The sequence below is a fragment of the Nelumbo nucifera genome, chromosome 1, assembly GCF_055504915.1.
Source record: "Nelumbo nucifera cultivar China Antique chromosome 1, China Antique-T2T, whole genome shotgun sequence".
Taxonomy (NCBI): Eukaryota; Viridiplantae; Streptophyta; class Magnoliopsida; order Proteales; family Nelumbonaceae; genus Nelumbo; species Nelumbo nucifera.
In genome coordinates, this window is record NC_142649.1 from 2,978,725 (window position 1) to 3,005,071 (window position 26,347).

Consider the following 26,347-nt stretch of genomic DNA (forward strand, 5'->3'; position numbering starts at 1 on the left):
AAATACTTATTATAGTAGTATTATTTTTGAAAATAATGAAATTAATATATGTAAAAGATTTTTATCTTTTAGATGTGATGATTTGCCACATTTTTAGAGGAAATTTAATGTTCTTAATAAAGAGAATTGCTATTTTTTCAATTAACATACATGCCGAATGGTATATAAAACTAGGAAACTAGCCAAAAGTCAATTTTTTATATTATAAAATTTTTATCGCCTAGGCAACTAGGCGCCCTAGTGTTGCCTAGAATCGCCTAGACGCATTGAAAACTATGAAAGATACCTCAACAAATGATATAATGAGGAAATGGAAGGAAGTGGCACAAATGGGAACACAAAGAAATTACTAAGATGGATTGGAAACCTCCAGAACCAAATAAGTTGAAGCTGAATTTTGATGGTAGCTCCTCTGGAAACCCTGGGAGAGCAGGAATAGGGGGAGTATTTTGAACTCATAATGGGGAAGTTGTGGCTTTGTTCCAGGACCAATTGGGTATGGAGACTCGGTTCAGGCAAAGACAATGGCACTCTTACAAGGCCTGAAGTTAGCAGAACAATTGGAAGCTAGAGAATTGGAAGTGGACTCACTTTTGGTCATTTCTTGGGCTAAGCAAGTAAACTCGGCACCATGGAAGTACAGATTTGCATTCAGGGAAATTGACATTCTTGCTAAGAGATTTAACTCTACTTTTGGATGGGTTAAAAGAACAGCAAATGGATTGGAAAATACTCTAGCAAAAAAGGGAGTTGATAGACTTAGTCTATTTTGGGCTAAACAGTAGCTGGCTGTATTACAACAGTGGGATGCTGATTTATGTAATCTGGGTCTCTTTGTATAATGTAATACTCTGGAGTGCAGAGCAGATAAAGAAACTGTAACCTGTTATTCAGCTTAATAAATAAATTATTCTCCTCTGCTGATAAAAAACTAATAGGAAAAAGCATTTATCATGTGCACTAGTTGTTCATTAATGTCTAATAAACAAGCATATGAAGCAAAATGTTATGTAGAAGCGGCCCTCAAAATCCATGGAGTGCTGGAATCTAACATGGACACTTCATGCACATAGAGTTAATGAAATGTTGATTAATGAACAAGGCCTTTTAAGCTGTCAAAGCCAACCAAAGTTTTTTTTTTTTTTTTTTGTGGTAATAAGGTTTCATATTCTATATCATATGTTTTATAACACTCTTTTAGCTTTTATATGTGTGTTTGTGTGTGATTTCATCGCTATCTTTCACCATCTTTAAATTTAGCAGAACTAGTCATTGCTCAGGCACCACTTGTTCAATTCCCTAGGGAGGTAAAAAGTAGTCACTACCTAACCATCTAACTACAGTGCTTTTACTGCTATTTAATCAATGCAGGATATTTTAGTAAATCTACAAAATGAAGTGCAGAAAAAAGAAGAACAGGTAGAAGAAGGAAGAAAAGGGAGAAAGAGTGGAGAGGGAATTTGTCAATCGCAGGAGTTTTAGTGAACCCTACTTCATATAAAGCGACCAACGAATTTAGAGATAAGGTTTCCCCTTTTTAAGTGGCAGTAAAATAAAAGAAAAATAAAGGCCTGCATCAAGCCCATAACCCACTAACTTAACAATATAACTAAAAAAGGGAGCCCAGTGCACAAGAGTCCTGCCAATGCAGGGTCTGGGGAGGGACAGATATACGCAGCCTTACCCCCACACATTCAGAGAAGCCATTTAGGAGATTTGGACCCTGGTCGCCCAGGAGTTTTAGTGACCCCTACTTCATATAAAGCGACCCCTACCTCTTCATATAGAGGTAGAATAGGGAAGAAAAAAGAGAGAGTGGAGAGAAAATTTGTCAATTGCAAGAGTTTTAGTGACCCCTACTTCATATAAAGCGACCAACAAATTTAGAGATAAGATTTTCCCCTTTTTAAGTGGCAGTAAAATAAAAGAAAAATAAAGGCCTGTATCAAGACCATAACCCACTAACTTAACAATATAACTAAAAAAAGGAGTCCAGTGCACAAGAGTCCCACCAATGCAGGGTCTAGGGAGGGACAGATGTATGCAGCCTTACCCCCACATATACAGAGAGGCCATTTAGAAGATTTGGACCCTGATCACCCAAGTTACAATGGAGCAACCCAACCGTTGCGCCAAGGCCCACCCTCAAAGGGCAGCCTACTGCACAAGGCTCCTGCCAATGTGGGGTTTGGGGAGGGATAGATGTACGCAACCTCACCCCTACAGATACACAGAGAGGCTGTTTCCAAATAACTTAACAGTATAACTAAAGCCCAATAAACACAACTTAAAATAAGAAAAGAAAAGGCCCAATAAGGGATGGCCAACCTGTCAGCACTCACCCTCAAGCTGAGCATATAGATTAATTATGCCAAACTTGCTTATACAATGATTCAGCTTCAATCGGTTAACACCTTTGGTGAAGATATCTGCAAGTCATTCATTAGTGCTCACATAAGGAACATATTCCTCCTCAAGTCACCCTTTCTCTAATGAAGTGTCTGTCCACCTCAATAGTCTTGGTTCTATCACGTTGAACTGGATTATGAGCAATGGTAATAGCCACCTATTATCATAGTATTAGATAGTGTATGCCCTTAGGATCCAATGCATGTTGTAAACTGCAAGTTGTTATGAAAAAGAATTCAGTTTTGGTTCAGTTACACGTGTTGGTTGGGTATGTTTGTATGAAATTTACCCAGATAAATATTTTAGAATTATGATATTGCAATGACTATCATGATCAATAAACTATGTAAGCTAATCTTAGCCAGTGAATAAATTGGGGGCAGTTTATTCTGATAAGGCTAACACATTCTATATTGCCTTAGTGTAAGGGGTGGCTAGTCTCTGGTACCATGCTTTAGTGGTTCAGACAAGTTCTTTTCTGAGAGAGAGAGAGAGAGAGAGAGAGAGAGAGAAGAAGAAGAAGAAGAAGCTGTCGAACTAGAGAGATTAACCCTCCTAGTGACCATAACCTCTATTATATTATAATTAGGGTACAAGGTCAAATATACCCCTACTTAAGTATGGGACAGGTGAACTAAAAAGAATAAAACAGAATTGCCACATCATCACATAACTTAAAAAGAATGTCTCTGCCTAGATGATACTTCAAGCAAGCAAGAACTCTTTTTGGCAGCTGCTAAATGAATAGATGAGTACATGTACTAGCTAATGACACTAACTGCATAGGAGATACTTGGGTGGATCATACATAATTATAGCAATCTACCAACAAGGCGCTAAAACATTAAACTAATTCTCAACAGGTTTCCCATCTGTAACTGATAATCTGTGACTGGGATCAATAGGGGTATAACCAGGTTAACTCCCAACTTCACAATCTCCTTCAAAAGATCTAAAATGCACTTCCTCTAACGATTAAAAGTGTCATGCCTTGACCTGGCCACAGCCACTTCTATGCCCAAGAAATATCTCAACTTTCTTAGGTCATTAACTTCAAACTCCTTGCTAAGAAATAGTCATCTTAAAGGATCAAAATAGTTTAATAAACAAAGTTTCAATAGTCATATCATAGAATTTTTTTATAACTTGTAGTTGAAGATTCACCCCTTTTCTTGCAGCCCAAGTTTAATGGGTCAAAACTTTTTCAACTGAATCAATTTTCCTCAGTTACCTAGATCTTATTGAATCCAATATGTACAGGAAAGTTATGGCTGTTTATTTATAGAGTTTGAGCTTGTGAAGGTATTGAGTCTGTCTATTTTTGCGTCTATCTTAGAATTGTCTTTGGAATGTTTAATTTTAGTACAACCAGTGCTCGATATTCGGAATTATTTTGAGTGTCCTTATGAGTTATATATAAGCTTGCATTAGTTCTAAATTTCTAATGCAAAATTAGGAGTCATCTCTACATAGTTGTCAAGTATATATTGGAGTTTGTAAAGGATGACCCAAGCCCCTTATACTGAGTTTATAGATGGTCAGTAGAGAAGACCATCTACAGCACCTGTAAGAAGTAATCTCCTACAAGTTAAATGGATTACAAGAGCTAGGGGCAGAGCAAAAAGGACACAGGTTGAAGTAGTATGTAATGATTTAAGCGCCCATAATTTAACAGTGGAAAAGGTATTGAACAGAATGGAACGGCAAAACAGGATTTATGTAGCCAACTACATATAGTTGGAACAAGACTTAGATGAAGATGATGATAAGTGACTCAATATAATTGGATTTTAAAGAGAAATAATAGAAAAAGTTTGTTTGAAGCTTACTTGCAGGTAAGAGTGTATTCTTTCTTCTTCTTGACTCTTCTATGTCTCTTATTTCTCTTATTCATGTGTCTAAAACTTGTTCCTTTTCTTATTTTTATCTCTATTCTCAGATCTAAATCATTTCACACCCTAAATCCCTTCTTCAACCACCACTCAACCTTTCTTGCATCTGAAGTCAATTTCCTTTTTCACTTATTTCAGATCTAAGCCCTGCTCAGCCCACCGTTTCTGAAAGCTGTAGGCCCTTGTTGGACTTGCCTGCTTTTGATGTGTGATGCCCTATCTAGGGTTGATACCTAAGTATGTTGCAGCAGATCAAAATGAGATTAGGTTAAGTGATCATTGTGATAGGATCTTTCACTCTACCAGACTGAGAGAATACATACCCTGGTAATGTCTTCTCTAATGGATTCCTAAAACTATCAACAGTGGATTTCAAAATGGTTTTGGAATTAGTTTTTACAAATTAATATTATATTAAATAAATAGTTTGTTTTCAGAATGGGTTTGCAAAATGTATTTCCCAGGGTTCCATCATGGCAGAGGATATGACATCGGTGTTGTCTCTAAGAGGTATAAGTCTTTCCCAAATTCCATTGAAAGTATATGTTTAGGCCCAATAAACTGATGGATACATTTCAAGTTGGACCAACTGGAAAAGTTTAGGGTGGCAAAGGTCAATAACTTAAAGCCATTTGGGTTGGGCTTATTGTAGGCCCAACTACTAGGCTGGATTCTCCTTGAGAAGGAGCCCAATTCAAATTAGCAGTTTCCTACCTCCACTAGGACAGTGATCCAAGAGAAAGCAGGCCCCACTTATTGGTTCAATCTGGATTTCAATGGATCCCACACCTTACATACTCCTATTCTCAGTTCTTTGATATAATTAGGAATTCATTGCTGGTTCGAATTACATTAGGAGGGTCCTAGTTCAAGTAGGACTCTTCTGCATGCAGAAGAATCCTAGATGAACTAGGACGGGGTTGCCTCCAGCCCTCTCCCACTTATATTAGGACTGAATTAGAGTTGAAAGACTACTAGAAGTAGCCCTAATTCAACCCTAATCACGATGGTTCGGACATGACATCATACCCACAACAGTTGAGCCATAAAGTGTTTCAATTAGATTGAATTGAATTCAGTGCTCCATTATTCACTGCTCAAATTGTTTGAAGCTTTCTTGAACCAGCCTATTTCCTGCATTGAGGAGATTTGATCTTCAGTAAAAGTTTCCAGAATCCTTGTTGGAGAGTTGCTCAACTGACCCAAAAATTTAGAGAACTAAAACCAAATAAGGATACAAGGTTGCACCACTTGCTGGGTTCATGAGAGAAGTGGAAGTTTGGGTGTGAACATTGTAATGACCTACTATGATTGTGATGGGATTCTCCATCATGTAAGACACTTATCTTACTAAGTTTTGGGTCTGAAACACATTGGTCCAATCTCCATGTAAATCTGTACACTGAGAAAATGTTTCTCCGCATCCACATGAACTATTTCAGCATAGTAACAGAATTTTCAGTTTGGCATTGTATGAAAACCAGTTATTATCTGGATCTGGTTCACCACTTCCACTGCCTTTCCGCTTTCATCCCCTTCCTTTCCTACATCACCATGCTCATCAACCTCCTCAGCACCAAATCCTCTTGGTTCAAAACTAGATTGAAAGTACAGTTGCTTCTTCCAATCCATATTAATTAGTATCAATTTTGGACCATGTTTCAATTTGGTTCAAAACCAAAATTTGTCCTAATTATTCATTTCAAGTTCAATATCTTACCAAAATGTTCAATGACTTATAAAATAATCTTTCCCAAGTTTAGATATCTCAGTCCTCAAAGAATCGTGACAAATGAAATATCACAACTTTGAATATCCAGCCTATGGCTGATCACTTATCACTGTTCCAAATTGAGAAGATTAATATAAATTCCAGTACAATAATTGAAAGATATAATATGGTGCATAACAAAGTAATCCTCTTCACTATCATATGGTGCCCTTTTCTGTGATCATTAAATGTGTCATATGGTGCCAACTTGAGTTATAAAATTGAAACTTACAGTGAAAAAGAGACCAAAAAGGAGAGAGAGAGAGATTCAAAAATGAATCATGCAAAAAGATACAAATAACCTGGCAGAATTATAAGAGTGTTTAAGATATGCAACATAGAAATTCTACCACCTCAATTAATTTACTTTGCAAATCCTCTCCAAGAACATCAACTTGCACCCTTTCACTTCTTAATGAACGTACTGCTCTGCCCCGAAAATGTTGCAAAGGATGTTTGATACCGACAACAACTCTTGATATTCCTGCCTAATTTACAGAACATAAGTGGTCTATGATATCTGAAACCGTAACATAAGAATATAAACCTTACTGAAAATTAGTTATGACCCATCTTGTTACCTACAACCAAAACAATAAAGAGATTAAAGGAGCTTAGAGAAAGAAAAGGGGGAGAGAGAGAGAGAGAGAGAGAGAGAAGAATGTGGAGGAATATGCAAACTGAACAAAATGTCCCATAATTACTGCAATTCTGTTGACAAGCCCAAATTCCTTTAATTCCTTTTATCAGAAGGATCATATAAGATGCAAACTGATCAAGTTTACTAAAAATATGGAGGAAGATTAGGAACAACAACTAAAATTTCCTGCAGTCCAATCCAGAAAATCACAGCTCAAAATGAAACTGAAAGTTGAGAAACTATAGAAAAGAAGCTTTGAAATCCAACAGCAATTAGCATGATTAAAAGATGTAGTGGAAGAAGGAACAGGTTAACACATCTTTTTAGAACGATAGGAACAGACTAATACATTCAAAGCCTGGAAAAATTCTTCCAGAAGAGGAGAAAAAAAAAAACTCAAAGACATTTTTCAGACCAATAAAGTTCACAGTTTAATCCTGTAAGGAGAAGAGTAATCATTGTTGTTTTTCAATAATAACTTGCTGCAGATTTAAAGAAACCAAAACAGCAGCATTGGCCTACTGTCTACATACTTAGAAAGGCTTAACATAGAGCATAAGGAAACATATGAAGATACAATATGGTCTAAAAACACCTGATTCAAAAACAAGACTTAAAAAAAAAAAAAAAAAAAAAAAAAGAAGAAAGAAAGAAATGGTTTGTTGGGTTTGCCTGCTTAGTGCAAAGGGAATACAAACTAGAGTGCAATTCCAATTTCCCGAGTCTGTGGACCCTTGGGATTTTGGAGACTACACTTGCACACAGTGGTCAGCCAATCCACTGGTCACATTTCCAAATTTTTCCGATACATTCTTCTGCTTGTGCAGATCTCAAGCACATTAGTGTCATCCTAAGTTGATGTTCAAGCTAAGATTGTTACTTCCTGAAAATAGGCGTAAAGCAACAATGATAACCAGCTCAAGAAAACACATTCACAGCATGAAAATGTCAAAAGCCTGGGAATCCTGGCCTGGTAAAGGAGCGAGCTTGGAACTCCAGAAAGAAAATAACGACAATAGAAGCAAAAAATAAAATAAAATAAACTTCCAGTTGTCAATTAAAAGCATCAAATTGACATATTTGCAGTCAATTCAAAGAAAGTTCTATCTTTGGAAAAATCCATGCTGCCGGAAAGGCATGATACCGGAAGGACTTTATGTTTTTGTCAATACATTTCAATATCCCCATCTCACAAATTCGACTGAAAATGAACTATTAATAACAACAAGAACAAGAAAGAAATGGAAATGGCGTCGAAGAGAACCTGAATTAGAGAAGAAACCGAAGTGTGGTCACCGTGGCAGTCCCCAGGCTCCATATTGAGATAAGCAGTGGCACCTCTACACAGTTCCCCAGCCGACTCCACCGCCTGCAACTCAGCACACTTAGTCCCTTGCGCGTACAGAAAACCCTCGCCCACGACCTTGCTGCCAACGGCAATCACGCACCCGAAGTTCGGATGCGGCGACGTGAACCCAGCAGATTTATCGGCGATCTCTGCCGCCCGACGGATGTGCCCGGCTTCAAGTGAGTAATTGCTCTTGCAGACGATTGTAGCCGAGAACGCTCCCAAGGAGAACGCCATGTTGAATTTTGACTCTACTACTGTCAGTCCCAAGACTTCAGCTCTCTTGTGCACAGTCAGTTTACTGTTGATGAGTTGTTGCGGTTGAAGATAGGGATTGTTCTTGGAAAAATTCTAAAACAGTACCCTGTATTTTATAATTAGAATCATTTTGGTCCCCGAACTTTAAAATATATTAATTTAGTACCTAAACTTCTAAAACGTACTAATTTAATACCAACAGTTGAATGAAATGTGAAAAAACATAAATGTAATTTTGGTAGTTGAAAACTTGAAATATTATTCAATGAAGCTTTGAAAACCTGTGCTTCTCTCAACATCATAAACTAGGCCTACAACTCACTTATCCTTAATATTCTGGCGACACTTGGTAATTTTGATCAGATTGGGTTTGTAGGATTGCCTTCAAATACAGGGTTTGGAGGTAAAATTCCTAGATTGGGTAATCTCTCTAGCTTGAGGTATCTTGACATCTCTTCTGATTTTCATCCTCTTTATTATCAAGTTACTCAATTATGGATAGCTGATATTGAATGGATAGGTGATCCTAGTTCAATGAGACACCTGGCGTCAAACAGAGATATGTAGTTTTTTATCTATGAATTCCCATGGTCTGATCAGAAAATCAGGAAATGTGCAGAAATGAGAGTGCAGGAAATAGGAAACAGAAACATCAAACGTTTCGAAGTAAGCAGCATAGTAGCATGGGACAAAGGCCCGAACCCGAAGTAGTGTAGCCTGATCAATCGGCAGCAAGCCTGTAACTCATCGGCGTCAAACATCACTAGAAGATCTGGAGGCGGCGCTGCGCATGGGTGAGAAGTTGGCCGCTAGGAATTGGGATGGAGGGGTTTATGCTGATATACATCGTTTCCAGAACTTTGCGCAGTGCTTAGGCTAGAGAGTAAGACCAGCGTCACAGCATGGCTTCGAAGAGTAATAAATTAAAAATAGAAATCTCGATTGTGGTCACCACGGTGGTTTGGCATTTGCAGGGATATCCCTAATATTATTTCATGTCCGTCACAAAATGATTTCTTCCGGCGAGCTTATTCCACCGTTACGCTTGCAATTACAACACTCGCTTGACAACTCTTTTAATAGTTTACCAGAAATCAAGAAAACCAATTAATTGTACCTCACATTGCATGGAACAAACAGTAAAGCAAAGGCGTGAAAAAAAGCTCATTTATCCTCGGCTCCTCTCTATCTCTAAGCGAGCCAGCTAGCTCTCCTTTCTTCTCTTTCCTGTCTACCTCCCTGTGCAACTTTGTTTCTATCTGTATCCCTCTCTCCGTAGCCACTGTCATCTGCTATCATCTGTGGGATTCTCAGCAGGAAGAACTACGATTCCTCCGGCAGCACCGACGACCGCACTACAATCCCATGGTATCCTCCATCGATTCTATTTTGACATATTAAAGTTTTAAGTCGCTCATGCCATCAACGATTGAAATATCGATAGCCCATGATCCCAAGTTGATCAAGCCCAGACACGCATATACATTAACCACAAATACATTAACCAGAAAGCCATTTATATACAAATAATTTTTATTAAACTTAATATTTATATACAAATAAAAATAATATAGATTTATTTTCAAAAACCTTAACGATAAATTAAAAAGAATAATATTCAAAATTAGTATTTTATAAATCAATGAAATAAATAATTTATAAAATCTACATATATATATCAAAAATGAATTTTAATTTCAAAAAACTATATAAATAAAATATTCATAATAGAATAATTATTTTAATACTTAAATTTTATAAATTTGCATATGGTATATATCTTAAATTTTTATAAATTATTAATTAATATTTTAATTTACATTAAATAACAATGTACTTATTATTTACAAAAATAAAAGTATTAATTATAGAGTATTTGAAAATATAATATAAATTGAATCTATCAAATCCATTAATCTACATTTTACATAAAAATAATTTTTTAATTCAAACTTTTATAAAATAAAATATTAATAATGGAATAATTATTTTAGTAATTAAAATTTATGAATTTTCATATGGTATGCATTTTCAAAATTTTATTAGATTTGATATATTTAAGTTAAGATTATATATTTTTATAAGTTATTAATTGATATTTTAATTTACATTTTATAATAACATATTTATTGTTTACAAAAATATAAATATTACTTAGCAAACATTTAAAATTTAATTTTTTAGATGATTTTTTTTTGTTAATATTAAAAATAAAAAAAATAGAAAAATAGAAAAAATGATATAATGATTCAAATACAAAAGTTGCATATGCTTTATGTTTTACACTTTAATAGATAATAAAATAATATTGGCTTTTTACATATATTAATTTCTAAAAATCTATATAATATTTGCCTTGGACTCTTGATTGATGCATTATTAATAAAATTGTATAATATCTACATGTCCTGCTATATTAATTATAATATATTTCTTCATATGTATATATATAATTTAAATATGCAATTCCTATGTATTTATATATTATTTATAGTTGTTTTGACATTAAACTTAATATTATTAATATATTTATGAAATTTGTGTGCATTTTCTCAATGTATCCATGCGCTTTCTAAATATATCTGTATCTGTATCCGTATCTAAATATCCGATACCAATATTTTAATCCTTACATGGCACCGAATATCAAAAAAAAAAAAGTGTAAAACATGTTATCTTGGCTACCAACGATGATTTGTGCCAACTACCAAATCCCATATTTGCTTTTAAGGACTAGAGGCCATTGTTGCTCAAAGACTATTTGTCAATAATCAATATTTACTTTGAAAGATCGATTTGTCATTACGTTTGTTAAAATCAGATGTTTGGGCATTTAAATCAATTTTTGGATTGGAAACATGCGCAATTTAGCAGTTTATTCCTAATCCTCGGGAAATTTATTAAGACAAATTTTGTTTAATCTCAATCTAGATGTCATTCTCTAGAGTGCCAAAAAAATAACACTAAGACCCCATCTGATTCACGGGAATAAGGGTCTAAAATCAGAATGGGCTATTCTGATTCCAACTGTTTGGTTGAGTAGAATCGGAATCTCATTCTTATTCCTGTTAGTATGGCATTCCCCCATTTGAGAGAATAGTCATTTCCTGCCCCTAGCTTGGGAATAAAATCCCATTCCTACTGATTCCAAGTCCCATTCTTGTCTGAACCAACAATGTTTTTGAACAGCCATTGATCCCAATGGTCGGACCATTCAGCCAGAGAACCGTCTAGGCAACCAGTTCTGCTTTACCCAAAACCCGGTCCCTAGCAAAAAAATCCCGTTGAATTGGTCAACGACCTGCTGACCTAGGCAGTCAAACTGTCGACCCATTCGACTCGTTCAACAGTTTTGGCCGTCTTTATTTTAATTTTTTATTTTTCATTAGATTAGGCCATTCAAACCAGATGGTTGAACCATCAACCCAAAAACCAATGGCCAGAAAGGTTCTGGTTCCAAGCTGATTTTTAAAACCTTATGAACCAAACAGACTATGAGAATATAGCATTCCAATTGTGAAGGATTTCAATTCCGATTCCAATTCTAACCACGAACCAAACGGACCATATATCTGCAACTAGATGTTATTTCCGGCTGTATTAATTTTAAAACTTGTTGCCAATTTGTACCATGCCTTGAGTTTAGTCAACGATACCAACAATCACAACACAACTGTAGCACCGTGTTTATGTTTGGTGTTGATGACTTGATGGTGCCAATTCTTGTGGTTATTTTACCATACGGGAACAAGGTGGGCTTTCTAACCCATTGGTAGTCAAAACGAGGGTAAACCCGACCCATTACAATTTAACTCCATTATAATAGATTTTGTACTAACACCTAACTTTACAACATAAATAATGGGTGTCACAAAATTTATCAAAATATTGGCACCATCCTTAGTACCGGGTGGTCATTGTCTAGTGTGTGTGGTTACTTCTGACTACAGGGCCTCTCCTTTAGACAAATGGCATCTTTTTTTTTCAAAGAAAAGAGTATCACGAGAGTGGGTTTTTTCCACTCTCAAGTCTCAAATAAAATCTGATTTAAATAAAATAAAAAGAAAAAGAAAAAGAAAAAAACATTTCAAATGATGTATCTTCTATAGTGGGTTATTGTACACAAATAAAATCTGATTTAATCTCTTAAATTAATAGCAAATCCATAAATCAAGAAAATATCAAATAAAAAACTAACCTAAATTGATGGATGTCAAACAAAATTGAACGAAATACTGGCACCATAATTAGTATGGGGTGGTCATTCTGTAGTTACCTATGATAATAAAAATTTAAAACTTTATCTTTGATAATATAAACTTAATAAAAATGAAAGTTACCCTTTTTGAACAAATAATAATAAAACTTACAATAAAACCAGAGGCCTTTGCATATGATTAACTATATAATTGGTTCAGGTCAGAATCGCAACAACAAGAACCAGTCCCAACCCAATTACTAATTGGGACAAAACCTCAGAGCCAAAACCAACATAACATGCCAAGCAGACCTGACCCATTGACAGCCCTAATCATTGGCCAAGGGCAATTTGCTTGAAAATATGAGGATATTAAGATGTTATACCTCCCCCCCACCCCCCTCCAGTCCGCCAGAATCCACAAGACAAGTGATTTTCAAGTCCTTGAAAATATTCCACATCTCACCTTCTTTAAACTTGTAAACGGATGTAAAATCCAGTCAAAGGATCACTTGGTTCAGTTAAAAAGTCAAAATCCGATCAAAATGGAAAACAATCAGTTCATGAGGTTTCATTTACAATATGGATTTTCCCAAGAATCAGCACTATACAGTTGAAAAACTACTATCTTCATTATCGGAACCTCCTTGTTTTGATCTGATAAAATATTCTTCATTATAAACTGAACCTCCAGTTTATTTGTTTGTAAACTGAACATACCTGCATGAAACTGAATTCATCTATTTAGCCTAAAGGATTGTTTGAATGGTAAATCTCCACCACTAATGAACTCGATTAATTTGATGACCATTTTCCATCACCACTGAGAAAATATACAACTCGGCCTCTTATTCTTATTTCCACCACCTGAAAAATAGAAAAGCAATCAAAGGGAAGGGTAAATAAACTTGCATACATACAAGTTCTCTTTTTTCTTTTTGACAAGTACATACATGCAAGTACCTTCTTATGTATGTATAGAATAAAGTTGAGATTGGCCTCCAAGCTTCAATTCTTTGCAGGGTAACACAATTCTAAGAGAGGTATCAGGATATGCTTTGAATATGCTAGAGAAACTCAAATGAATCCTAAACGCTAAATCTGTGTCTTACATGACTACAAATAAGGTATATAAACATAAGAAAACATACTCCGATAATTGATGTTGCCTGAACCACCAGAACACTCAGGAATCATTGAAAAAATGATGAACCAAAACACACTTCAACAGTTTGTCTTGATGCTCTGCACCACCACCCCAACCAAGACCCTAGATGCCTGGGACTAACATTTAGTAATGGCCTTATTTTGTTAATAAATTTGCTTTGTCTTTTTTTGGGCGATTTAATTTGTCTAATTTTCTCTTTCCTAATGATGATGATGATGATGGTATGCTTGTTGATAAAATGAAGTTGGATAGCAAAAATAGCAAATTTGCATTTTCTAATTTTCTTAATCAGTTTAACCTGATTGAAATTGATATGGTTAGGTGGTAATTTTACTTGGTCAAATGGTATGAATTTTCAATTTCTAATTTTTTTAATCAGTTTAACTTGTTTGAAAATGATATGGTTAGTGGTAATTTTACTTGGTCAAATGGTATGAAAGATTTTAACTTTGTGTGTAAAAAAATTAAATAGAGTTTCTGATTTTATGGAAATTTTGGAGATATTTCCAAACATGGTTGATTTTGCCTGTCCTAAATGGGGATTGGATCATAAGCTTGTTTTATTAAATTTATATCCTAGGACAGTTTTTCACCCAAAACCATTTAGTTCTTTTTTTTTTATGTGGCATGAGGAGTGTATTAAAATCTCTTTCTTTTTTTTTTAATTATTTTTATGGATGAGGAGCATATTAACATCATCAAACAAGGATGGAAGTTGAATATTAGTGGGTATGTAGAGTATAGAATTGAAGTTAAATTAGACTCTTATAAAATGCTTAAATTGGGGAATTACTCAGTTTGGGGATATTAGGAAATTGGATAGGATTAACCAAATGATTGTTGAGATGGAAAGGTATTCATGGCAAGAGTGGAATGATCAACAGCAAGAACAACTCTGGAGACAAATCTAAGCAGCTATGGTTGCAACAAGGAAACATGAATACTAAGTATTTTACTTAATCTACATAGATCAGAAGGAAAAGGAACAATATTGTTTGGATAAATAATTTGGATGGCAATTAGATCATGAACATGACAATGTTGACAATAATCATGTTAATTATTTTGACCTATTTAGTTCTGAAAGAAATGGTAGGTTTGATCCTACTTCTCATTTGTTTGAACCTGCAGTAATTGAGGACAAGAAATCAGTGTTGAATTCGATGGGTAGACTTAAAGCTCCAAGATCTGATATATTTTTAGTTTTTGTATATTTTGGGATGAAATGGGGGGGAGCATTTTTGGAATGTCTAAAATTTTTAGAAATAAGAAAACTTTGGAGAGAATTAATTACACCTTCCTCCTGTATGCCAACAGGGATAAGGATGGACTTAAAACTTTGGAAGCGGGGAAGGAAGATGTTCTGGGAGATAGGACTCAAATGGGCTAGGATCCAAATCCCCTTCACAGATTAGGGTTTCCCTATTTATAGAAATGAGGGAACAAGGTTATGAGCATGGAGCATGGAGCATGAATTCCAGAATATTCATTAGTCTAGGTAATTTTGGAAAATGTGTCTTTGAGGGCCACAAGGTAGTTAGAGCACAATTAAGGGTCTTCTTAGAGAGCAACACGTGTCGGTATGATACTCAGATACAGCCACTCCTGGTTCCCCTGAGGCACCAATCATGCGTTTGACACTCTGAGTAACATTTCATTGGGTATTAACCAATGTGTACAAACCCATTATTTTATAGAGAGAGGAATAAGATGTGGGAGGAATTGTTTGAAATAAGAGGTTTGTGGTATGGTGCTTGACAGTTGGGAGGAGACTTGATGTGATTAGGTTTTCTGATTAAACTAGTAACTCCCACCAATAGAATTCAACTAGCATGAGGAAGTTTAATGATGTTATAAATTCATATGAGTTGAAGACCTACCGCAAGCTGGGTTTACATAGTCCAATTTTCAAGAAAACCCATTGTGCTCAAAATTGGATAAATTCCTCTTTAATGTGGACTAGGAAAAACCTTGGGAGGCTATGGTTGTAAGAGCTTTTTTTTTTGATAAATTATGGTTGTAAGAGCATTACCTAGAGTGAAAGGTGAACTTAATGTCTAGGATTGAAGAATTGGATGAAATAGGGATCATTTTGAATGAATAGAAGAAAGGTGAACTTAATGTCTAGGATTCAAGAACTGGAGGAAATAGGGATCAATTTGGATGAAATATGGATCAGGCGCTGGTAGAATAATTAGGGATGAGAAAGGAATTATACTCTCATTCTACTCAGGTCCAATTGAATTGGGCAAGGTGATATACTCAGATGAGAATTTTTTGGCAACAATCTATGGGGTGGAGAAAGCAAAAGAATTGGGTATTAAAAGACTAATTATAGAAGGGGACTCGAGAACAATTGTGAGTTGGCTGAAGAATGGAGGAGTAACTTGGAATTTATGGGACGATTATAGAAGGTATCTAACGAAATGATGATTCAAGTCAATTGGATCAGAAGATCTACAAACCATTTTGCAGATGGGCTAGCTAAGCAAGGGGTTTAGAGACAGTCTATGTAGTGGGCTCATTTGTAGTTTTCTGGGTTAAATTTGTCCTCTTGAGTCTGTTATATCTTGTCACAACTTCTTGTTATACCTCTTTTATCTAATTTTAATGAAATCTTTTCCATGTTGCTGATAAAAATGATAGCATTATAAAATAAGTTGGTGACAATATTGTAGATATGTGGAGTAACAATGTTATTGCCTGCCTAACTTACATGATTACTACCTCGAGCTAGCTCAATATTTAGTTCAAACATGAAGTTAAATATTACTTTTTTGTGTAATAGATTATTTGGGAGATCAATTACAACCATTTACATTTTCTGAGTTTAAATTAATGTTTTAAAACACAGAGGCATGATGCAAGGTGTTCCACTACTTAGAGGCGTGAGGCATAGTTCAGAACATAAGAGGTGTAAGCCTCCCAAACACAAGGAGGTGCCTCCTTAAGAAGAGGGGGGATGAGGAGGAAGAAGGTGTTCCCTTCCCTTCCCTTCCCTTCCCTTCCCTTTTCTTTATTTTTCTTCTCTTTCTTTCTTTTCCTTTCCTTTTTTTTCTTTTTTTTTCTTTCTTTTTTCTTTTTTTCTATCTTTTTACATGAGGTGTGCATGAGGCGCACGAGGCAGACACCTAGCACGCCTCATGAAAAAAGTGTATGAGGTGTACGCTTCAGAGCTGTCAGTGCCTCTGGCATATGCCTCAGTGTCACAAGGGTAGCTCTGTAGCGGAAGAAACCCATGCGGCGTCCAAGCCAAAGTAGGCCAGGACAAGCCTTATGTGTGCTTGGGGCTAGGAGTTGCTCGATAAGATGGCTCCACCAAGGTCAGTAGCACTGGATCATGACCTCAAGGCTCATGGCCAGGGCACTCTGCTAACTCTTGCCGGTCCATGGGAGGCACCACTTACGTGCTAAAGGGGGATGGGCATGATGAGAAGCGACTTGGCGCCGATCTGAAGGTACTCCTGTATGCCGATGATGTGGGCACCCAATGTACTGTTGATGATAGGCAACCACTGAGCCGGAACACACCCGTGCGCTAGGGTAAACAGGATAGCTCATTTAGCTTAGGCAAGGGGCTGGCGTGGTGAAGGGTCATGCTTAGGCCAGGCCCGCATACCAAGCCTCCCTTAAGTGTCAGTGGCGCAATGCCGGTCCATGCACTGTCCCCATGAGCATGTGTGCGCCCATGAGGAACCCTAGTAGCCATGCTAGCCATTAACCAAGGCCGCCCCGCAAGGGATGTTGGTCTAGGAGTGCCAAGGTTAGGCACCCAAAGAGGTCGACCACCCAAGGTTAAGCTTTTGGTGATCTGCCTGAAGATGACGTCAATTCTCCCAAATCAGCTTCTTCTTCTTCTTCTTCTTCTTCTTTTACTAATATTATGTTTAATATTTTATCATTTTTGGCCTTTCTTTGAATTTTCTGACTTTTTTTTTGTATTTTTGTGCCTTGCTTCAAAAAGGCGTGCACCTTGCCTTGCGCCTCGGGTGCAAATTGACCTCAGCGCCTTGCACCTCGAGTGCAAATTGGCCTCAGCGCCTTGCGCTTTTAAAACACTGGGGAAACCAAGAATTCTATGCAAAGTGGATCTTGAAAAAGCCAATGATCACATTAATTGTAGATGCCTAAACTACATTCTTGAAAAAATGAACTTCAGCTAGAAATGGAGAAACTGGATGAAGATATGTTTTTCTTCACCAAAATTTTCTGTTTTAATTAATGGAAATTCATTTGGTTTCTTCAAAAGTTTAAAAGGCATTTGCCAAGGAGACCCCTTGTCACCTCTTCTTTCCCTTTGTGTGATGGAAGTCCTGACCCAATTCATCAATCGGGCAGGACAGGCTGGTCTTTGGGAGGGCTTTGAAATTAAGCCAGGGGTGAAAGGGTCGATGTGCTCCACTTTGCTGATGACACTGTGTTTCATTGACGCTTCTTTTGCTCAATTAGAAACACTAGTGGGAATTTTTTCTGGGTTGTAAAGTAATCAAGCTCCCAACTACCTATCTTGGCCTTCCGTTGGGTGCAAAGTGTTCTTCTACAGCAATATGGGAGCCAGTGTTGGAAAGACTTGAGAGGAAACTCACTTCCTGGAAGGCAAAATACCTTTCAAAAGGGGAAGAGTTACCCTGATTAAAAGCACTCTTGCAAACCTGCCAACTTATTTTCTATCTCCCTTCCCCATCCCTAGCACAATAGCAAAGAGAATTGAAAAATTACAAGGAGGCTTTTAATGGAAAGGGTGGGAAGATGAAAAAAAGATACACATGATTGCATCGGATCAGATCTATACTCCACAGAATTCAGGCGGTTTGGGACTGAGAAGAATCAAAACATTGAATACAGCCTTATTCGGTAAGTGGATCGGGAGATTTGGCGTGAAAGAAAACAGCTGGTGGAAGAATCTCATTGCATCCAAATATGGTCTTCAACTGGGGGGATGGATAACTGCTATCAACTTGCCTTCATATGGATGCTCAATATGGAAAGCTATTTTGAAAACTCTTCCTAGTGTCCTAAAAGGGTGAGCTTCAAGTTAGGAGATGGGGGAAGAATCCGCTTCTGGAAGGACAAATGGCTTGATGATGTACCTGTGGAAGAGATTTCCTATGCTCTTCTCAGTGGCTGAGGATAAAGAGGCAATGGTTGCTGACTCTTTCGAGTTAGTCTGAGGTAAAGTGGTGTAAAGCCTAAATTCCGAAGAGGTTTCCAAGACTGAGGTGGATGAAGTTGTGAACTTGCTAAGTAGCTTAGATACATTTTCTTTTCAGCCCCATTCAGAAGACCAATGGATCTGGAATTGGACTACTGATGGAAAGAGGTTTCAGCCTAGATGACCTTAGCTGTGGGATCTGTGGTCTTGAAGAGGAATCCATTGAACATCTCTATATTCATTGCAAGCTTGCCTGGACTATCTGGTCTCATTTCTTTGATGCTGTAGGTGTTTGTTGGATAATGCTAGGTACAGTGAAGGATCTGTTTCATAGCTGGTACCTTCCGGGCCTCTCAAATAAAGGCAAATACATTTGGAGAGCCATACCGGCAGCAGTAATCAATACTATATGCTCTGAGAGGAATGACAGTTTTCAGAAAAGAGAAGAAAGAACCTGAGGTGTTAATCCAGTGTATTGTGGCCAGACTTGCTTCTTGGCTTTCTATCATCCCTGAGTTTTGTAATCAGAACTTGTTTGTGATGCTTAGCTCAGTTAGTTTGTGGGAGCTATGATCATATCCTTTGGGGGTGAACTGGCTTGTGGTTCCCCCCATTCTTGTATGATTATCTTTTTTTTCATAAATAGATTTTACCTTACCTCTTTTCAAAAAAAACAAAAGAGGGACTACCAAGTTAGCTGGGAGGTGGTTAGTACAGGTGAGAATTTCAGTGGCTTAGGGATATGAAACGTTCAAATGAGGAGTTTGGCATTATCGGGAAAGTGGCTGTTAAGTCTTCCAATAGGTAGAGACAAGATGTGGGTAAAGGTGATTTTGAGTATGCATGCATGAGCTAGAAACTAATGGAAGGGATGTGGGAGTATTGGCTAGGGCTACATAAGCTTCACCTTGTAAATCCATACATGGCATTCTTCCATCCTACCTTTTATCAGGTATAACTTGTGCTCTAGCAATCTTGTTAAATTTTGGGAACAGATTTGGGTGGGGGACTTGGCATTGCAAGAACAATTTCCTTCCTTGTTTGCTATCTCAAATATTAAAGTTGAACCTATGTCCAATTTTGTGGTTCCTTCTAACTTGAGGACTAGCTTTGATTGGGATTTGGGTTTAAGGAGGGGAGTCAAAGACTTTGTATTAAACAATGTATTGGCCCTACTACAAGTCTTGGAAGGGGTATTCTTGGATCAAGTGAAACTGGATAGTCGTCTTTGGGCCTTGTCTTTCTCGAGCTCCTTTACTTGTGTTTTGTTTTTTAAGAGTCTGGTTCAACCCTCTGACATACTTAGGCAACCTTTTCCTGCTAAGGAAGCTTGGGGTGAACCTATATTGCCTAGGATTATAGCTTTTTGTTGGGAAGCCTTCCTAGAAAGGTTCAACACTTTTTTTTTTTGATGAACCTTCCTAGAAAGGTTCAACACTTGCCAACTACTTTAAAGAAAAAGACCTAATTAGTGTTTATCTCCACACTAGTGCGTTCTATGTATGGCTAATGGTGAAACTTGCTATCATTTATTCATCTTCTAGCCCTTTGTTTTGTCTATTTGGGATTGATTTCTCTCTTTGTTTGGTTGTAGGTGGACTTGCCCGCCAGATATACAAAACTTGTTTGCTTCCTCTTCTGTCAGGTGGCCAAAGAGGAGGGGTGAATACTATGGAGATGCAGTAGAGTGATTGTCTACTGGACAATCTAGGAAGAAAGAAATCTAAAGATATTCTCTAAAAAAGAGAGAAGCAAGGAAGCTTTAATTGAAGTCATTACCATCAGAGTAGTGCAGTGTGTAAAATCTTTAGAGATTTTTCAAGGATATTTCTAATTTTCTACATATGCTTTGCTTAGAAATTGGAAGGAAGTGGCTCATTCAGCTCCATCTAAGGTTGCAATCAGGCCTCTTTGATCTCCTCCAGTTGAAGGGTTCATAATCTGAACTTCGATGGGAGTAATGAAAGTAACCCGAGTCCTTCAAGTATTGGAGGTGTTTTGGAGGATGAAGGAAAGTTGTTGCATTCAGGGTCAAAAGGTACAGGTGACTCGCTTAGAGCTGAGATTATGGCTATACTAGAAGGAGTTCAAAGGAAAAAGGAGCTATTATATTAGAAGATTGGTTGTTGAAGGAGATTCAAAATTGGTGATTAATTGGATACAAAAAGAGGAAACTGGTTTCTAGAATTATGCAAATGAAAAAAGGAGGTTTAGATGGCTGCCCCAAAATAATGGACGTGAGATCTCAACAGGTAAAGATAAGTGCTAACTCATTTGATGCTGTACTTGCTAAACAAGGGGTGGAAAGGAGAAACTTGTTTTGGGACTTGTTGTTACTTGTAAGTTTGTGTAATTCTGATGGGGAGGATTAAGAGAGATTATGCCTCCCCTCTTATCTTGTATCTTCCTATTTATTTAATCTTTTAACAAAATGATCCTGTTATTGGTCAAAAATAAAGGATTCTAGGTAACAGTAGAGCTCTTGGCTATAGAAGTTGAAAAGGGAAAAAAATTCAATTCTAGGTTGATTCCCTAGATTTATATATTAAACAGCATCCACATAAACTGAATTTCATCTCAAAATAGTGGCAAATCATCATATCTAAAAGAAAATAACATTTTTTTACAGAACTGAAAACACCTATTACAATATAGCCCAAAAGAAATTAGATCTTCCCACCCCCTGTTTAGCCAAGGTGTCAGCCATGGAATTAGTGCTTCTCTTGGCCCATTGAACCCTTACAATCATATTCTGAGTTAGCTGCTTGATTTTCTTTCTTTCATTTGAGAACTTCCACAGGCTAGACTCTTCCTTCTGCAACCAACTAACAGTCAATTGAGAGTCTCCTTCCACCAGCAGCTTACTAATATTCAACTGCTTAGCTCTTTTAATTCCTTCTAGAACTGCCAGGATTTCAGCTCTCAAAGAATCCCCCCAGCCTATAGATCCTAAGAACAATAGCAATAATTCGGTCCTCTTCATCCCGGAAAATACCACCTATGCCTGAAGGGCCTAGATTACCTTCACTGCTACCATCGAAGTTCAATTTGATGAAACCCAAATCTGGTGGAGTCCAAACAGGTCTAATAGCACCAGACATAGGAGCTGACCGAGCCACTTCCTTCCAGTTTCTAATGATGTCTCATACTGAATAGGCTTCAAAAAGCTTCAAAGACTTGACCCAATGTGCCACCCTAACATAAACAATTTCTATGAGGGCTTCCTTGCTTTTTTCTTTGTCATGAAATAATCTTTGATTTCTTTCTTCCCAAACCGTCCAACAAATAGCAGCTCTAGCACATCTCCACAAAATTTTACCTCTCTTCTTTAAACCCCTCACTGGAGTGGAACTGAACAAGCTTTGCACGTTTGAAGGGGAGGGACACCTGCAACCAAATAAAGAAAATAACCAACACCAAATCTTTGAAACAAAAGGGCAAGAAGCAAGTGATAATAGCTTTCACCATTCTTCTTACATAAGATGCACCAATGCGAAGATAAACACCAATTAGGCCTTTTCTTTTGAAGTATGTCACAAGTGTTACAATTTTCTAGGATTGCTTCCCAGCAAAAAGCACCTACCCTAGGAGGGATAGGGCTACCCTAAACTTCCCGGACTGGAAAAGAAGACCCAGGTACCGGACTAGGTTGTGTCAATGCTTTGAAAAAAGAGGAGCAAGAGAAGATACCCGAAGGGATAAGAGACCAAACCCTAGAGTCCACACGGGAAGGTTCAAGAGCTACCTCATCCAAGATTTTAAGCAAATTCGAAATGGGTTCCAACTCAGAATCTCTGAGAGCCCTTCCAAGACCCAAGTTCCAACCAATAGCAGAATTAGATAGGGTAGCAAAGGTTGCTACTGGTTCATTTTTAAACCTAGACAGAGCATACAAGGAGGGGAACTGCTCTTTCAAAGGAAAATCACCCACCCAAGTGTGTTCCCAAAAACCAGAACCAAGATCATATCTGATGAAGGGAAGAAAAGACTGAAGGATGGCATGAATAGACTTCCAAGGAGAGGCTCTTGAAGCCCTAGATGATAGTCCTGGATCCCAACCAGCTGACTCTTGCCCATGAATACTTAGGATTATTTTAGCCCACAAATTCTCCTTTTCTTTGGACCATCTCCATAACCATTTCCCTAACAGAGCTTCATTCTTCTTCTTCAAGTTCCCCAATCCCAGTCCCCCTTCACTTTTAGCTCTTGTAACTAGCTCCCACCTAACTCTATGGTCCCTTTTCTCCTCCCTGGGGTCCCATAAAAGTCCCTCATTAGTTTTTCCAACTCCCTACAAACTCCTTCAGCGATTCTGAACACTGACAAGTAATAGATTGAAAGGTTTGGCAATGTTGACTTAATCGGGGTTATCCTACCCCCCAAAGACAAGTAATTCTTCTTCCAAGAATCTAGCCTTTTAGTGAACCGGTCAATCACCGGATTCCAAAAACTCCTTTTTCTAGGATTATCCCCTAAAGGAAGCCCTAAATTCTTGCCAATGAGCTATCTCACAACCTATCGCTCGGGCCCTTTCCTCCACCTCTCCTTCACTCATATTAATACCAATCACACAACTCTTATCAAGGTTTACTTTGAGGTTAGTCATTAGTTCAAACACTTTAATCACCATCTTTAGATTGTTCACCCCACTAATCTCCTTGCCATCACAAAATAGAATTGTCATCTGCAAATTGTAGGTGAGTAACCGGATCCCTATCCCTCCCCACTCTCCAACCACTAATCAGATTTATGGAGTTTGCCCTCTCAATAAGCCTCCCTAACACTTCAGCAAATAGGGTAAAGAGGAATGAGGAGAGAGGGTCCCCTTGCCTAATATCCCTGACAGCTGGAAGGTGATCCACCACTTTGTCGTTTACTAACATAGAATAATGGCAAGTTCTAATGCACCCTTTTATCCACTTGCACCACCTTTGCCCAAACCCAAAAGACTCTAAAACTTCCATCAACAGAGACCAATCAACCAGATCATATGCCTTCTCCAAATCCAACTTACAGACCAACCATTTCTCCCCTCTACTTCTGTAATCCTCCACACTCTCATTTGCAATTAAGATTTGTTCCACAATTTGCCTACTCATCATAAAAGCACCTTGATTATGGGTGATAATTGAGGGGAGCACCACTTTAATTCTTCTGGATAACACCTTAGCAATGATCTTGTAGAGACTGTTAACCAGATTGATGGGTATGAACTCTTTAGGGTGACAAGCCCCAACCTTCTGAGGAATTAAAGCAATAAAAGTAGAATTCAGGCCTAGATTTATCACATCTCTTCCAAAGAATTCTGAGAACACTACTTGAATATCAGCCTTAATTATCTCCCAGCAATCTTGATAGAAGGCCATCTAAAACCATCAGGGCCCGGGGCTTTAGATCTATCCATGGAGAAAATGGCATCCCTGATTTCTTCTAAGTCAAACTCTCTTTCCAGCCACAACCTCAACTCATCAGGGAGCTTAGGCCAATCTAAGAAAATAACATTTTAAATATATTAGTTTCAATACTCCAAACAGAACACTATAATATACTTGTTAATAAAAGAATTAGAAGACTAAGAAATTATGAGAAACTAAAGAATGACATAATTTTGTATTGTAAAAGATTTAAGACGGAAACGAAAGGAGGAAATCACAGGCCAGAGCTCCAGTTCTATTTATTGTGAAAAGAGAGAGATAGAAAGTACAGCAAAAACAAAAGAAGAAACTTCTTTTATCCTTCTTTTTTCTATCTTTTCAAAAGCCTTAGATCTTTTATGTCACCAACAGAATTAGTGCAAGATGAGCAAAACAGAGAGGTGCATCTGGAGCCTTATGCGATAGGAGAATACTGCTTAGGCTAAAAGGAAATTTTAAAAATGGTTATAAGGCAAGATAATTTTGTATGGAACAAAGTGTTGGGCAATAAAGAAATGACATGTCCAAAAAATGAATATAGGTGAAGCTTATTCAAAGGACCATAACTGAGATTATTCTAATAGGTGAAAAAAATGAGGGAAAGTAGACTAAGTTGGTATAGGAATGTACAGAGACCAACTACAGCAGCAGTATTTAGAAGTGATCTTATTACAAAGTTGGATGGATGACAAGGGCTCGGGGTAAACCAAAAAGGACATGGGTTGAAGTAGCAACTAATGATTTAAGAGCCTGTGGTTTAACAATGAATATGGCACTGAATAAAACAAAATTGAAAAATAAGATTCATATAACCAACCTCATATGATTAGGACAAGGTTTAGATGATAATAAGGAGGACACTAAAATGAAGAACCTCTTATGTCAAAAGGCATCTGATATTCCTTACATGATTAGAGGGACTTACATTAAGTAATACTGCAACATGGCTTTACAGATACATCACACATCTCAGCATGCCATGCAGGCTAGTTGATTAAGTTATTTACATAGTAAACTGTTATGATATGCTTTCTCCTTTTGATGTTAAAAAACCTTATTGCAACCATATGAGATTGGCTAGACCTGTTTCACCATTCCATTCTATCAGGATATCCATTGTTAAAGCATAACCATCCAAGTTTGCATCATCAACTTTCTATTTCTATTACAGATACCGGTATGTTAATCCTCATCACATGATAATTTTAATAACAGGCTGAGCATTAAAACAGAAATACTAGACTTTTAATGGAGATAATAGGCATGCAGAAAATTACCTTTGGCAAAAAGGTTTGCCCCCTAATGCACATATCCCCATCCAATTCAAGATTTCATCCTGCTCCAATTGTTAAAGATATTTCACCTGTGTAGTTTTGTCTTAATGTACTTCACTAACTCAAATAGGGAAAAGATCAAGTACATTGGCATAGGGGGCTCAACCAGCATTTGACTCCTTAACCACACGGTTATCTAAAGTTGCCCTTCGTGCTGCTCTTCTTTTAGTCTGGATCTGGTGCACAGCTTCTGCAACAATGACATGGAACTTGGGAGCCAGCTTAGTTGATGAAGAAATATTAAGACCTGCCTTCTTAAGTGCCCGTGTAACATGTTTCTGAGCCTTTTGGAAGTGGACCATACATAGAGAAGGAACAGTAGATCTCAGTATTGGCTTCCCACAAAGAATAGGTCCAGTCTGTGCACTGTTAAGACAAATGCATCTAATTAACCAAGTAATCAAGAATCAGAAAAAACAAATCAACTTAATAGATACTGACCCAACATGTGCAACAGTCTGACCTCAGGAAAATTAATCTAATCACTCCTAACCGAGGATCAAACTCCTAAGTCTCATATGCCAAAAAATTGCAATCATTTGACCTAGCTGTCAATGGCTTTATTGGCTTTAATACAATGTATTCCCCATTGTATAGCCTCTGGTTGTACATGGGTCTTTTTACCTTTTTCTTGATGAACCAATACTTAACCTCTCCTTAAAGAAAAAAGGCTTTATTGGTTTTTAATGATTTTTGAGGCTAAAAGCCTCATTGCCCACAATATCAGTCATTTAAATGATTACTATCATCTGTTCCCCATGAT

The 26,347-nt window shown here is 37.3% G+C and overlaps 2 protein-coding genes across 9 annotated transcripts in view; both read right to left on the reverse strand.

The window, feature by feature from the left end:
- The window catches only part of LOC104605288 (cytidine/deoxycytidylate deaminase family protein), a 44,367-nt gene extending 34,591 nt beyond the window's left edge, over window positions 1-9,776 (reverse strand). The window contains exons 1-3 of one of the 6 annotated variants that reach the window (XM_088894201.1): window positions 9,021-9,769; window positions 7,977-8,424; window positions 6,426-6,560 (exon numbers count right to left, since the gene is read on the reverse strand). In XM_088894201.1, coding sequence (XP_088750327.1) covers window positions 6,426-6,560; window positions 7,977-8,297 — 456 coding nt within the window. In that variant the 5' untranslated portion in view covers window positions 8,298-8,424; window positions 9,021-9,769. Of the gene's footprint in view, window positions 1-6,425; window positions 6,561-7,976; window positions 8,425-9,020 lie in introns of all 6 variants that reach the window. The other 5 variants (XM_088894203.1, XM_088894200.1, XM_088894199.1 and 2 more) reach the window with 5 other exon arrangements.
- A 3,173-nt stretch (window positions 9,777-12,949) lies between these two features.
- Window positions 12,950-26,347, reverse strand: part of LOC104605286 (INO80 complex subunit D-like protein) — a 29,603-nt gene continuing 16,205 nt past the window's right edge. For all 3 annotated transcript variants that reach the window (XM_088896467.1, XM_010269994.3, XM_088896466.1), the window contains 2 exons: window positions 25,528-25,950; window positions 12,950-13,383 (listed from right to left, as the gene is read on the reverse strand). In XM_088896467.1, the coding sequence (XP_088752593.1) occupies window positions 25,686-25,950 (265 nt within the window). In that variant the 3' untranslated portion in view covers window positions 12,950-13,383; window positions 25,528-25,685. The remainder of the gene's footprint in view (window positions 13,384-25,527; window positions 25,951-26,347) is intronic.